Raw genomic sequence first — 14591 nt, 5'->3', positions numbered from 1 at the left:
ATCTATGAACAATGGCAAATAATTCCACTCTGCATTTCTTAAAGAAGCTTGAGACATTTGCTTTCAGAGATTCGAGGTTATCTCTGGTGATTTCTACAAATACTAAAGGGAGAATAATAAGAATAAAAATGGTGATGCTTAGCAGACTGATTTGCAGTGGCAAAGTCAGCATGTTTCAGAAAAAGTCACCTCAAAAAAATGCATTAGTTCAATTAATGAGACAAACTGTAATTCATTAAACAAAAGATATTTCAGAAAAGACAGAAAAAGTGCAAGCCCTGTATGCTATGGCAAAAAGGCACTTTGTCTGTCTTGTTCATGGCTGCACACCAGCCGGCGACAGGGCCAGGGTGGCACAGGACAAGTGTTTGATTAAAATCTGATCGATCTTCAGGCATTCTTGTCCCCTTCTATTATAGGTACTGAGGCCATCTATCTCAAAACGTCTCCAAAAATGATCTAGAACTCAAAAGAATCCTGGACCAAGCCGCAGGCAAGGGTGCACTGCAGTGTTCTTCCCTGACAAGCAGAGGGGCACGGACCTCTTCTTAGATCTTCAGCCTTCCTTTAGGAAGCACCACTGAAAAGGGCCCAGCCACAAATGAGGTGCACCATGTCCTCTGTTCTTGATAATGATTCTGAAGCATCACTCTTCAAATGATAGTAGGAAGACACAGATATATACTTTGTTTTGTTTCTGTTTAAGGAAGTGTACAGAATCTCATTTTGTAGAGCACTGAATCATGGGAGCAGTACCTACAAAGTCTCGGGCAGAATTTAGAATCTTTCCACTTCTTTTTCTTAGCATTCTGATAAAGAGTTATATACGTAATCCCTTCTGAAGCATATTCCTTGCTATTATTAGCCATACTTTTTTTACAGATAGAGATTAATATATTTATATATTTCTAACTCTCTCAAAAGGCGGCAAACAAGGAAATGCCGAGCAAATGGGATTGTTTCTTACCAGCGTACAGTTCTCGCTGGTGCAAACACAAAAGTTTTCTTACATTTACTGAGTACCTATTCTGTGGCTCTGAGGACATCATAAATTAGTGGTAATTACTGGTGAAAAAAAAGCAGGGCTGTGGGACTGGGCTGCCAGGGCAGGGGTGGGTAATATCTTAGACTACAGTGAACAGGGACAGTACCCCTTGTGTGGCATGGGGTTTGGAATGCGGATAAACACATACACCTGTCCTGGGCTTTCGTCTGCCAGGTCTTCATGGCGTGCTTATTCTTTAGAACAAGCGATAAATAGGAAGAATCACATCCATGGAGTGGTGCCTAGCTTCCCAGGAAGCACAGGATAGTGCAAGGGTTTCTACAACTGACACAAACACTTAATAGGCTGTAATGTTTTCCTACCTGGGAAACTTACACTGGATTTATTTCTAATCAAAGCTACTTCATTTAAAATATCCAAAATACATACTGCTTCCAAAAAGACAGCTTGGCCCAAAGATTTTTAGATCTGTGTTTCTTCCCTCTGACCACAAGCATCATGCCTGGGATTCTTCCTTATACTATGGGGTTAAAGAGCAACCGTCCTGGCATTTATTGACATGTTACCTTTTTCTGCATAATTCTCAGCTCGTCACTCAAGTTGTTATTCACCTTCATTAGCTGTTGTATCTTGGCCTCAGAAGCCACTAGAGCGTTTTTGACCTCCATAAATTCCTGCACAGTGACTGGTCCATCTGATAAATCTGAATCTAGGCTCTAAAAATAAATTGGGGAAAATGTTCACAATCTGAGACAATGATAACATTCAAGACTAACTGCTAAAGAATTTCAAATTCTGACCATGCCAGCTGGATCGCAAAGTTAATCAAACCAAATCAAAGCTTCTAAGCGTAATGCAAAAATAAAACATAAAGGTAGGGCTATGAAAGTATTTGAAAAATTTTAAAGTCAATATTTTCTAATAGATCAGACAGTGGGGCTACAAATCCTTTCTGACAATGACTATGCACATCTGTCTTGTCTGCCTTTCTCTTGCTCATTCATTTTTTTTATTCATTATTTCATTAATTTACTCATTCCAACTTTTCTGATGCTTTTTTACTAAGCATCAGGCAGTGTTCTAGGGGCTTGGGATACATAAGAAAAGAAAATAGATAAAGATTCCTGCTTCCATGGTGTTTACATCCCAACAGAGTGAGGAAGGGAAAAAATAAAAAACTATATAGTACGGTGAAAGGTGATAAGTGAGATGGAAAATAAATAGAATGGATCAGAGTGAGGGGCTGGGGAGCTGAAGCTGGGGTGAAGGCGGGTGCATTTTAACCTGACACGTGGGTAGGTGGGACATGAGCAACAGCCTGCAGGAGGGGAGGTCATTAGTCAGATGGCTGTCTGGAGGAAGGGTGTTATAGCCAGTGGCAGGGCTCAGCTGGAGGGAATGGGTGTGCAAGGCGGAGAGGAGGCGGAGGCCGGCCAGTCTAGGGACCCCATCGTGTAGGGTCCTGTCATGACCCGGCTTTCACTCGAGTGAACCCAGCGCTTCTGTGGAGACCGGGCAGAGATGTTTCAGATGGAACAGGTGACTCCTGCTAGCCCCTCCACATTCCCTGCATCTGCCAGTGGCACCACTGGTTCTCACAGCTGTGTAAGCTGGAAAACTCTGGACAGAACTCCAGTAAGTCTACCTTCCCACTTCAAATATCCAACTTACTGCCAAGCCCTGCCTTTTTTATCTTCCTCCTGTTCATCCATTCTCAAATGTTTGCTGGGCTCCTCTGTGGGCCAGGTCTGGGACACTCAGCAGTGGGTAGACCAGCCAGGCCCCTGCTGCCCTGTCCTCGGGCTCACACTTTGCTACAGTAACTGTTCTTCCATCCAGACCCTCCCAGCCAAGGCCCTGAGGTAAACGTGTGTAACCTCTTGTTTGGACCTCGTCAGCACCTCCTACTTGGGTTCCCTTCCTCCACTCCCTGGTCCACCGGAACAGTCCTCCCAAAACAGAGGACCCAACACGGCTGACATCGCCCTCTTGCCCTGCCTAAAAGCTTCCTGGGCTCTGCACTGTTGGCCAAGGTCCAGGCTCTTTGGTCTGGCGTCATGCCCCTGCATATGGTGTGACCCCTGCCCTCTGCTGCAGCTCTGACTCCCACTCGTTTCAGGCTGACTCCACACGTGACCAGATTCCCCCGCCCCCCAACGCCGCTGTCTCACTTCCTCTCTGTCTAGCCCACCCTCCCCAGCCTCTCCACACGCCCACATCCCAGGCATTCTTCAAGGCACACGTTAAAGCCTCCCCTGATACTCCTCCTCAGTGACAAGTTGTGTCTCTGTTGACCGCCCCACCCCCCTCTTGTGTCTGTGTTTATGACCCTGTACTGCAGTTCTCTCTCCTCCTGGGCGGGCGGTGACGGCCTCGTAGAGGAAAGGGACTAGGCCTCACTCAGCAGAGTATTATCCAGGGAAGTGTGGATAACTACCCAACGAAAGTAAACATTCGTTGAAAGAATAAAACCCACCAGTCCTTCTTCACAGGTTTTATAAAGTCAAAACTGCAGAAGGGCTGTGAGTCAACAACTGACTCAGGGACAACAGACCCCCTATTTTAAAACTATTTACCTCATTGACCTTTGCTTGGCCCAAGCTAGTAGAAAACCTGACTCTACTTCCAGAGCACTTTTCACAAGCCTAGCCCTCAAGTGATTTACAAAGCAGGCAAATTTTCAGGGGGAAAGATCTGAAAAGAAAACACAGTCTCTTTCTGTGTGCGGTGTGCCACCTCACCTTCTGCCTGTGTGCTTTGCTCGCAGTGGCGTCCAGATCCGTGTCTTCATCTGATGCCACACTGTCATAGTCCGGCTGGTCATTGTCCTGACTCTCACCACTGTGCTGGTTACTGATTGTTTTCAGTATGAGCTCCACATTGTCTATCAATAGAAGCAAAGAACTTTACTTCAGGCTTGCAAAAAACTTTTTTCCTAAAAAACTAGCCATTTAAAAGACTGGAAGAAAATGACAGAAATAGTAAGGTTATATTCACACCAAAAAGGGATAAACAGCAAGTTATCAACTGAACAGAGAGTCTACTAAAAACTGCAGAGACAGATTTAAGCATTCCTCTGAGCGACCTGCCAAATTAATTACATGGTTTAGGAAAAAGCTGCTCAGATAAGGGGACAGGTTCCCAAACTTGTAATCATTCAAGGAAACAGGGTGTAGCTCGAAATCATGAAAATAAAGCTGTAACTAATGTAAGATTAACTGCAATTCAGTTATAATTGTACCTTGTTTACAAGGTAATGTCAAGTCAAAACAGAAAGGAAATTGTTAAAGTGGAGCCTAGAAACTAGGTGATCAAAGAGTAGGCACATCGGCCTTTCGTTAGCTGAATGCCAGTGAGAGAGAGAGAAAGAGGAGAATGATCCATTGGACACACATGGGCACACCAGGAAGGTATGGTCTATAGGGAAGCAGGGATGACTCCATTGGCTCCAAGACATTTTGAATGAAAGATTTCACAAATTATCCAAGTCTCTCCACTTTCTTTCAGGCAACTCAAGCAAACCTCTAATTTCCAATATCGTTTCTGGATATTTCGATGGATAGTATCTTGGTGATAAATTATGTTTACTTAAAAGGAATTTTAATTTTTAAAATTAATATTTAAAATATACATGCCGGGGCTTCCCTGGTGGTGCAGTGGTTAAGAATCCGCCTGCCAATGCAGGGGACACGGGTTTGAGCCCTGCTCCAGGAAGATCCCACAAGCCTCGGAGCAACTAAGCCTGTGCACAACTACTGAGCCTGTGCTCTAGATCCCGCGAGCCACAACTACTGAAGCCCACGTGCCACAACTACTGAGCCCGTGCGCCTAGAGCCCGTGCTCCACAACAAGAGAAGTCACTGCAATAAGAAGCCCGCGCACCCCAACGAAGAGCAGCCCCTGCTCGCTGCAACCAGAGAAAGACTGTGCGCAGCAACGAAGACCCAACGCAGCCAAAAATAATTAAATAAAATAAATTAATTAAAAAATATATATATATATACGTGCCATCAGATTATAGAAGTGATAAAGATTCAATATAGAAAAACTGAAACTGATAGAGTAATCATTCATAGCTATTGATACATGTGGTTCTATTTCCTTCCAGTCTTTTTCCTAAGCATATACACATACATACAGTCAATTTCATTATTTGTAGCAGTTACGGTCTATAAAGTTGCTGTGAAGAACGAACTAGCAAATACGAAACCATTGTTCTGACTGGAAACACAGGGTTAGGTTCCTGCAAACCTCTGATCACATTTTTGACAACTGATAAATATATAACCTCGTTTTACATGTGATTCTGTTTAAAGAAATCTTTAATATATGTTGTTGATCCATTAACATTGAACTCATGGCCAACAGCACTATAACTCACGCCTGAACGAAGCTAGTCTAACACATGTATTTTCTCCACAAGGCACAACACGACCTTCTTGCATTTAGGAATCCTACACAGCTCTTCAGCACTCTACTTGGGGACCACTTCAAATAGTGAAATCACCAACAAAAAGGATAAAAGTGTGAAAACTGTGGCACTAAATAAATCTCAAAAAGGACACCTGTTTACAGTATAAGAGTTGCAATAAGGCAGAACGTGGCCTTGTTCAATCTCAGCTGGGAACGTGCATTTTGGGTGACTCAAATTTCTCAGCATGTTGCATACAGCCACAAATTACCATCAACGTGCTGTCAGTATGATTTTGAGGCAACAAATTTTAATGAATAGGTGAATTGGCAAATACGAGATCCGTGAGTAATGGGGATTAGTGGTATATTTATATTTACATGTGATATATTCACTTGTACATATGTATATAAATGTTTTCCTTACAAAATTTGGATTATACTAAAGCTTTTAAAAAAATTAATTTATTACTTTATATTATGTCATTACATAGTCTCTGAAAACAAGTGTGCACTATTCAAATATGTAACTAACAATTGCTCTATTATTGCTTATTTGTTTCTAATGTTTCCAGTGCTATATATAACATACATGTAACATCTCTATTTCCTCTCAATTAACACCTAGAAATGGAAACACCAAATCAAAGAATTTGTACATTTTGAGACTTTAAAGGACCCTTATCACTGCACCTTCACCAAAATTTAATAAAGTTTCTTAGAACTTGTTTATGTCTGGTTGAATAAGTAAAATCAAGAAGAACAAATCGCTGTCAGTTAACGATTACTATCTCTGGGGAATGTGATGCTGACTGAAAACTGAATCTTTACGGTATGTATTTTTCCTGTTTACATGTTTTTCAATTTAAAAATGTATTATTTCTACAATTAGAAAAAAACAAAAAAGATACAGCATCAGGGCTGGGGAGGAAGTATGTTCCCAAGCATGGAGACAGGACCCTGAGCTACTGAACAAGACTCAAAGGGCACCTCGGAAATAGGTGCTTGGTGCTCTCTTCACAATTTTAAACCCCAATAACTCTTGCTGTAGACATCTAAAGTTTATAGCGACAAATTCTAATTATGGAGAACTCAGTCTTGTAGGTAAACAACAGCAGGTGAGCTGGAATTTCAGTCAAGAGGGTTTAGTTTCTTATGTCCTTTAACAAGATCTAAGTCAGACTTTTGAGTTAATTTCAGAATGCAATTTTTTAGGGAAGACAGGTGACCCAAGAGGTAAAAAATCATATATAAGATAAATTTGAATCACAGTTAATAACGCTGAAATATTTATAATTCACCAGGACTCAAAGAGAGAAACTTGTCGTCACAACACAGCACCAATAAAACTTACAGGACTTTAACTAAGCTGTGGTGTCAATGACTGCTTTAATTATTTTTATAACTTTAACACTCGTGTGAAGTTTTAAGGCCAAAGAAGCAAACATTTAGAGGTCTGAAACAGTTACCTTTTGAACTAGAGAGAGGACTACCTTGCTGTCTCCTCTTGGCATCACTGAGAATGTCGATAACCAGAGTGGCAAACTCATGGGCGTTAAACCGAGCTAGTTTCTGTCTGCCCTGAGGGTGAGAAAATAATTGGAAATATTCCCAGATGTAAAAATACACACTTATTCACATAAAACTAGTCAGACTACTGTTAGACTTCGGCAAAGGCCTTCCAGCATGCTCAAAGTATCATCAATCACAGCCATAACTGAATCAAATTTAACATTTTCCTTGTGAACAGTTTAAAACCATTTACATAATACAACAATATAACATTTAAGTTCTCACAATGAGTATCTATTTTTGTGAACCAAAACAAAATGGCTCTCTTAATGCTTTCTTTCTAATATCTATTCAGTTTTGAAGTAGGCCTACTAATCAAAAATTAATTTGAAGGGACAAATTTTAAAATTTCAACATAAAGTTATAGTCTAGATGCTGGGGCTCTATCATTATATATAACCAGTAATCAATAAAAATGAAAAGCACTTCACAATTTACTCAGCTTCACTGCTCTTGGTGGATGGTTAGGCTTTTTTCAGTGCTCTGTTATTAAATACAGTGCTTCGATGAAAATGTGCATAAAGCTTTGTATTTTTAGTTTATTAGAACATATTCCCAGATGAGGAATTCCTATGTGGAAGGATGCAGTTAATTTTGAGGCCTCTGAAACAAGTCAACAGATTGCTTTTGTGAGGTCTGCAGCAATTTAAACTCTTATCTGTAGCATGAGAAAGCCCATCTTGCCACATCCTTACCAGTCTGGAGTATCCTTTAGTATGTATTGATACTTTATTAAGTTGATTGATAAAACTTTCATTAATGCCTTCAGGTTGCTTTCTTTGATTACTAATGAGATTAAACATTTCTTCACATTTGAAAGCCATTTATTATTTCTTTCTTTCTTTCTTTCTTTCTTTTTTTGCCCTTGTACTTGTGGAATCTTAGTTCCCCAACCAGGGATTGAACCCGTGCCATCAGCAGTGAAAGTGCGGAGTCCTAACCACTGGACCGTGAGGGAATTGCAGCCATTTGTATTCCTTTTGTGAATTGTTTTATATTCTTTCCCAGTCATCTATTAACTTCTATTGCTTTTCTTATCAACTTGTGAGGGTGTGTGTGTGTGTGTGTTTGTGTGTGTGTGTAAAGGATATTAACATTTTAATCAATCAAAAAATCTTACATACCTGTCCTGGGAAAATAAAATACCATGATATCAGCCATTCCCCAAATATCACTACTAGTGAGTTTTTGGACTTGGCCACTTGCCTGGTTCCGTGTCGATGAATACTCGGGATTGACTGGAAGGAAGGGGACGACGGTTGTCTCGGTCACCAGGGTGCTGTGATTTTGCGTGGCAAGCCAGACTAGCCAGAGGAAAGAGCCAGAGATAGAATCTCATCACCACGGGCACCACTGCTCCTCTAAGAGCCGCGGCTCTCGCATTACTAGGTAGACTAGGGGCAGCACACTCCGAAGCCAGCATACACAAGAGTCAATGTTGACACACGTGTTATCAGGACAGTAAAAATTGGGCAAAACACTGAGGCTGGCAGCTTGTTGCTGCCTACTGGTAACAGAAGCTTAGTAGATAAAGCCACATGTTAAGTCACCTGCATCAGTCTCTCGCCTGTCAACTTCATCGTACACATCCATGGCAAGTTCTTCAAACAAATGATTGCTTAGCTGAAAGTAAAAAAATATCAGGAACACAAGGGACAAGGATTAACACTAGGAAGATGAGTGGGGACTGCGACTTATTCACCCATCTACCTCCAACGTCTTATCCAAAGCCAGTGCTTACTTAGTAAATGCCCACCATTATTAAACAAACAGTAACATTTCCAAAATAGTACAGATCCTCTAGAAATACCTGCCACCCACAGCAGCCTCCCTCCTGATATGCAGATAGGGCTGTGCCATAAGGGAAGCAAGAGGCATCTAAAGTGCCTATCTCAAAGGCAGGGTCCAGTTCTCCACTCTTCGTGTGACATCACCTTTTTAAAGTCTCTTCTGCTCTTTTGAGAATGTTTGCCAGTGCCAGTACCCGCTCTGCCCCCAGTATATGGGATCTGAAACCCTTGGTAGGATAAAGAAGCCAAAACACACCATTTCGAGAGGATAAAACGTGCCACTGAAGGAAAATACCACCCAGACCTCGGTTAAGTCTCTCTGCTGTCTTCCTCAGTAGAGGTCCCCCAAACCCCTACAAAACTACCTAAGCGTCCCCTACCAAGGACAGCCCGTCTAATCAGTACATTGTGCAGTGTCCCAACAAAACAATCCCCACAGACTGGGGTGCCCTCCTCGCAGCAACTGGGTCTTCCTCAACCCAGAGGAGGCTAAGCCCCTACCAGGCTGGCTCTAGCTCTTTCTGCACTTTTTGCCTCATGAAACCCTGCCGCTCGGTGGCTGTTACTTCTGAGTTGACTGCTTCCCCACTCTGCGAGGGGAGATGCTGAATTTGTTCCATCTTCTACTGTTCCCTACATCCCCACACAGTACCCGGCACCAAGATGGGACCCAGTAAATATCCATTCATACACTGACCAGAAGGTACTTCATGCAGAATTTAAAGCTGGCTGCACACACCTCATTGAACTCGTTAAAATGGGTACAATACATTGTTAGGTGACAAAAGCAGGATATAAAATTCTATAATTACGCTTCAGTTAAAAAAAAAAAAGGTAGGCATCAGAAACAAGAATTAGAAAAAATATACCAAAATATTGAGCGTGAACCCATTAAGAATATAGTAAATGAGGATGATTCCCCTTCTCTATTTTCCAAATTTTATCTAGTGTGGTTACATTACATTTATATTTAAAAATAAACTCTGAGAGCCTTTTGCTGGATAAGGTGATGAAGGATTGGGAAACTGAACTTGTACCATAAACACCCAATCTGTTTCCTCTAAGGGGCTACAAGCTAATGTTATTATTACTAACAATAACTACAGCAGCAACACTGTTGCGGGCTTACATCCCAGGAGCCTTGCTAATACCATCATCATTGTAAATACGACACCTCTCCGAAGACAGGAACTACTATTATACCACTTTACAGAGAAGGATACCAAGGCACAGAAGTTAGCTTACCTAAAGTCACAAAGCCAAGAAGTGATGGACCTGGGATGCAAGTTTCTCTTAAAATGTTAATATTTACTAATTCAAGGAATACATTAGTGGTCTTATATTTCTCCCAGCTTTTCACTAGGGAGGGAGGAAGGAAAGAGGGAGGGAGGGAGGGAGGGAGACAGGGAGATATTGTGGGATAAACACTGAATTGGCACTGATAGGAGGCGGAGACCACAGCGTGGGGGCAGCTCACACTCACTGGGCAGCTCTGACTCGCTGCCTCTGCTGGATCACCATCTCCCTTTCTAGGAGAGGACACCGAGGTACACAGAGGTGAAGGAGCTCGTCAGAGCCGAGATCCACACCTGACCAGTCCGACCCAGAGCCCAAGTTCTTGAGAACTATGCTCAACTTTGTCCCAGATGTTTATCTAGTGCCTGCCACACGCTAGAGAGATTACAGACATAACCCCAGCTTTCAGCCTAGCAAATGTAGAATAGGATAGTCAAGGGGAGCTTGGATTTTATCCATGTTTGAATTATTTAAAATAAAAATTGGCTTACATACTGTTAAGTAATTAAAAGGAAATCACAGAATATTCACTGCTGACTCCAAAGCTTATCATCCTAATCATCTTACTACACGACCTCCTTAATTTAAGAAAGGCAATAAAAACACATACACACAAAACTGCAGATAGAGAACACAGAGACACCAAATTGCATAAAATACATTTATTTCATATTACAGTTAAATGCTAGTAATGAGAAATTCATTTAATATAATATTTAGTACTTAATATTATATGAAATTCTAGTAAAGAGTCTTCTATGAAAAGGGGAATGAAGAGTAAGACATAAATTAGGGGAGTTGCAAGTTCAGAGTTAGGCTTTGGGAAAACTCCTACCTACACTGTGAAGGGGGTCAGATTTCAGCTACTTGAATGATGAAAGGGAGGGTAGCTGGGAAAGCACAGCAGGCAAAAGAGGATTCCTGAAAGAGGACTTGAAGGTGGCCTCCGAGGGTGCTAACCCTTAAAGAAATATTTAAACGCACGCACCCACCCACACCCACACCCACACCCATACCGTGGGAACCAGTTGGGAAGCAGGGCAAGAACTGAAGGGTGAGAGTGGGATGACGCCCATAAAGGCTACGAAAAGAAGTTAAGAATCTTGGTTCTGATCTTGAGAGCAATGAGAACAGCTGAGGCGGGTAATCTGGTGGTTAGAACGGCTGGGGAAGCACCAGGCGAGGCTTCATTTGTGGGGACTAAACAGGGAGAAACTGTTCCCAGAGGAGTAGATTTCTCGGGGTCCTGACTAAGGCTGAAATGGGCAGGCTGAAGAGAAACACAGAGACTAAAGTGAGCTTGTGACCTGCAGAACTGGGCAAACTCTGAGCACATAGCTGAGGCAGAACCAGCAGTTAAAAGCCTACATTTACAAAACTCTGATGAATGGCGTGGGACACGCACGACAGTTAGCGGTGGCTGGATCCCAAATAGCAGCTAGTCAATCTACAGTACTCACCATTCCAGCTTCAGCTCTTATCATTCTCTAGCATCCTATGAGGCTACAGGAAGTAATCCCAAGAAGTGTGTCCCACGTATTCATGTACATTGAGAGAAACTAGGGAACTCTTATGGGGAGAAACAACTTCCTAATGTCAAAGGCACAGTCTTCGCTTTTAAAATGACAGAGAAAAATGCCATTATTTGAAGCCAAGCCAATAAACTGGATATACTAAACTTACTAGTACTTTCATTCTTCTTTGCTACATACTCGATGGTCTGCTTCTGATTTAACATCTGAGAGCATGAAACAAAGTCATTTGATGTACTAGGTAATGGGCTAAGAACAGGTATTAGCAGGACACATGGTTTTCCATACAGGAGTTCACTAGGAAAGAGAGATACTCACAGACTGAAGTTTCTTCTTAGCAGCTTTTGCCAATTCAGACAAATCCAGGCTGCTAAGAAAGTGTACAAAACTAATAAGCAAATAAATAAAACCATTTTCATGAGCTCTGTAGAAGATTAAGATAGCCAAGGGATTAAGATATTAATTACAGTTCATGGACAAGGTCAGAGGCCAAAATTCTACAGCCCAATCGTCAGTGAGGAAACTGAACAGAACTTAGTGAAAGTATCTCCTAGAAATACCATAATCATGCAAAGTGGTAAACCGAAAAATAATCACCTACTAACCAAAAGGCAAAATTATTGCCAGGTTAGTCCCCAGGCCCTTTATGTGAGAAGTCGTAATTTTTAAAGTGTTAAAAAAAGCATGCAGAGGAAAATACAAAAAGGGCAGAATGTTAAAAAACAGAATGGTAAGATTACATATGGAATAGCAATTAATCATTTCATAAACTCTTGACAGTACTTATGCAAAGTTTATTGGCTAAATCAGGGTTTAAAGTTCATTTCTGCAGCCGTGAACTCATCTGACCTTATAGACCAGGGGCAACAGATTATAACCCACTTTTTGTTCGGCCTATGAGCTAAGCATAGTTTTTACATTTTTAAGTGGTTGGAAAAAAAAACCCAACAAATGATACTTCATAATATGTGAAAATTATATGAAATTCAAATTTTAGTATCCAGAAATAAAATTTTATTGGAACAGACATGCCCTTCATTTACATAGTGTCCATGGATGCTTTCATTTACAACTGGTAGAGTTGAGTAGTTGTGGCAGAGGCTGTATGGCCCAAAAAGCCTAAAATATTTACTATCTAGCCCTTAAGAACAACAAAATTTGCTGATCCCTGTCATAGACAAAGGCTACACTCTTATAACAGAAATATTCTGTGATATATCCAGAGACACAATATACTGTCACAACTAGCTAAAACTGTGACAGTATCTCTAACTCCAATTGGATTAGCAAATTTCTTACTTGTGCTTTTTCAAACTTAAGTTTTATATGGTGGTTTACTTACAGCCATCTTATTTCCAAATTGCATAGCCATAAAAGAGAAAAATGTATGGGCTTTGTTAAACACAAAATATAATACACTTAAACACTATACAACCAAGGAAATACTAGTGACAGATAATATTGACTGGTATTTCAATGGCCTTACCTGTCTGCCATTTGAGGTATTATAAAGTGCTGTCCATTTTTGTGATCTGAAACAGAAACCAAGTCAAAGTTTTGTTCATATAAATATTGATAAGATCTGTAAAGGAATACCATCATTATTTTCTCAATTTATGTTTTGCAATTAGTATCTTCCCATAATTATGATCTATGTGGGAGAAACAGAAGTTGCCAGATTGACTACAACTTCTCAAAATCTGGCCAGTAGCAAGGATCATTTCCTTATTTTCTTCTGGTACAAAGGTCCCAACGTCATTAAGTGGAAAGCCTATGCTCAACTTAATCCTTACGCTGTTTGTCTCCAGTATAACTAATGATCTTCAGCCATGGAAAGGACATTTAGGGAGCTGAAGTAGCTTGGAGCAGGCTTCCATCTGCTCTCCCATGTGGGATGGTGGGGCTTCCTTGAGCTTTAGTGGCTTACCTTCAAATTAATCAATTAGCATAAAACAGTCAGGGCTGGCCCAGGTGGTCTGGGCAGGTCCAGGCACGGGCTCTGTCTCCTATAATGCTGACTGAGTCCTAATCAAGCTTGTGGAGGACACTGATCATGTGTCAATGAGTAAAGCCACTATGGGCATTCACATACAGGTTTTTGTGTAAACATAAGTCTTTACTTCTCTTGCGTAAATACCTAGGACTTCTGGGTTATAGGTAAATGCATGTTTAACTTGGTAAGAAACTGCTAGACTTTTTTCCAGGGTAGCTCTATCACTTTTCTAACTGCAACGTATAAGAGTTACCATTGTTCCACACCTTCCCCAGCACTTGTGTTGGTTTGAGTTTTGTTTTATTTTGGTCATTCTAATAGGTACTTAGTGGTATCACACTGGGTTTTTTTTGTTTTTTTTTTGCGGTATGTGGGCCTCTCACTGTTGTGGCCTCTCCCATTGCAGAACACAGGCTCCGGATGCACAGGCTCAGCGGCCATGGCTCACGGGCCCAGCCGCTCCGCAGCATGTGGGATCTTCCCGGACCGGGGCACGAACCCGTGTCCCCTGCATCGGCAGGCGGACTCTCAACCACTACGCCACCAGGAAAGCCCTTAACTATAGTTTTTGCAGAGCAAAAGCTTAAAATTTTGACAAAGGCCAGCTTATCAATATTTTCTTCTACGGATTGTGCTTTTGGTGTTACATTTAAGTACTTTATATAATCCAAGACCACTAAGATTTTCTCCTATGTTTTCTTCTAGAAGTTTTAAAGTTTTAGGTTTTACATTTACATCTATGATCCATTTTCAGTTAGTTTTTTAAAAAATATTTTGTTTGTTTATTTATTGGCTGCATCGAGTCTTAGTTGCGGCACGCAGGATCTTTGTTAAGGCATGTGGGATCTTTTGTTGCAGCACGTGGGCTTCTCTCTAGTTGTGGCGTGCGGGTTTTCTCTTCTCTAGTTGTGGCGCACAGGCTCCAGGGCACATGGGCTCTGTAGTTGTGGCGTGCGGGTTCCAGAGCGTGTGGGCTCTGTAGTTTGTGGCAC

At 41.4% G+C, this 14591-nt stretch overlaps 1 protein-coding gene across 12 annotated transcripts in view; it reads right to left on the bottom strand.

Annotated features, from left to right (window-relative positions):
- The window catches only part of GIT2 (GIT ArfGAP 2), a 49100-nt gene that overhangs the window by 16174 nt on the left and 18335 nt on the right, over positions 1–14591 (bottom strand). For 6 of the 12 annotated variants that reach the window (XR_016387512.1, XM_022550961.3, XM_022550965.3 and 3 more), the window contains exons 8-14: positions 13093–13138; positions 11925–11976; positions 8539–8611; positions 8195–8292; positions 6886–6997; positions 3748–3890; positions 1573–1722 (exon numbers count right to left, since the gene is read on the bottom strand). Coding sequence is in view for 11 of the 12 variants with exons in the window: in XM_022550961.3 (XP_022406669.1) it covers positions 1573–1722; positions 3748–3890; positions 6886–6997; positions 8195–8292; positions 8539–8611; positions 11925–11976; positions 13093–13138 (674 nt within the window). In the remaining variant the exon portion in view is untranslated. The remainder of the gene's footprint in view (positions 1–1572; positions 1723–3747; positions 3891–6885; positions 6998–8194; positions 8293–8538; positions 8612–11924; positions 11977–13092; positions 13139–14591) is intronic. The other 6 variants (XM_022550964.3, XM_022550967.3, XM_089894563.1 and 3 more) reach the window with 4 other exon arrangements.

This window comes from Delphinapterus leucas, chromosome 14 (assembly GCF_059928025.1).
Source record: "Delphinapterus leucas isolate spDelLeu-1000000601 "Yukka" chromosome 14, BTC_Dleu_Yukka2, whole genome shotgun sequence".
Classification (NCBI taxonomy): Eukaryota; Metazoa; Chordata; class Mammalia; order Artiodactyla; family Monodontidae; genus Delphinapterus; species Delphinapterus leucas.
The sequence above is the reverse complement of the archived record's forward strand: the minus strand, read 5'-3'. Positions and strand labels throughout refer to the sequence as shown.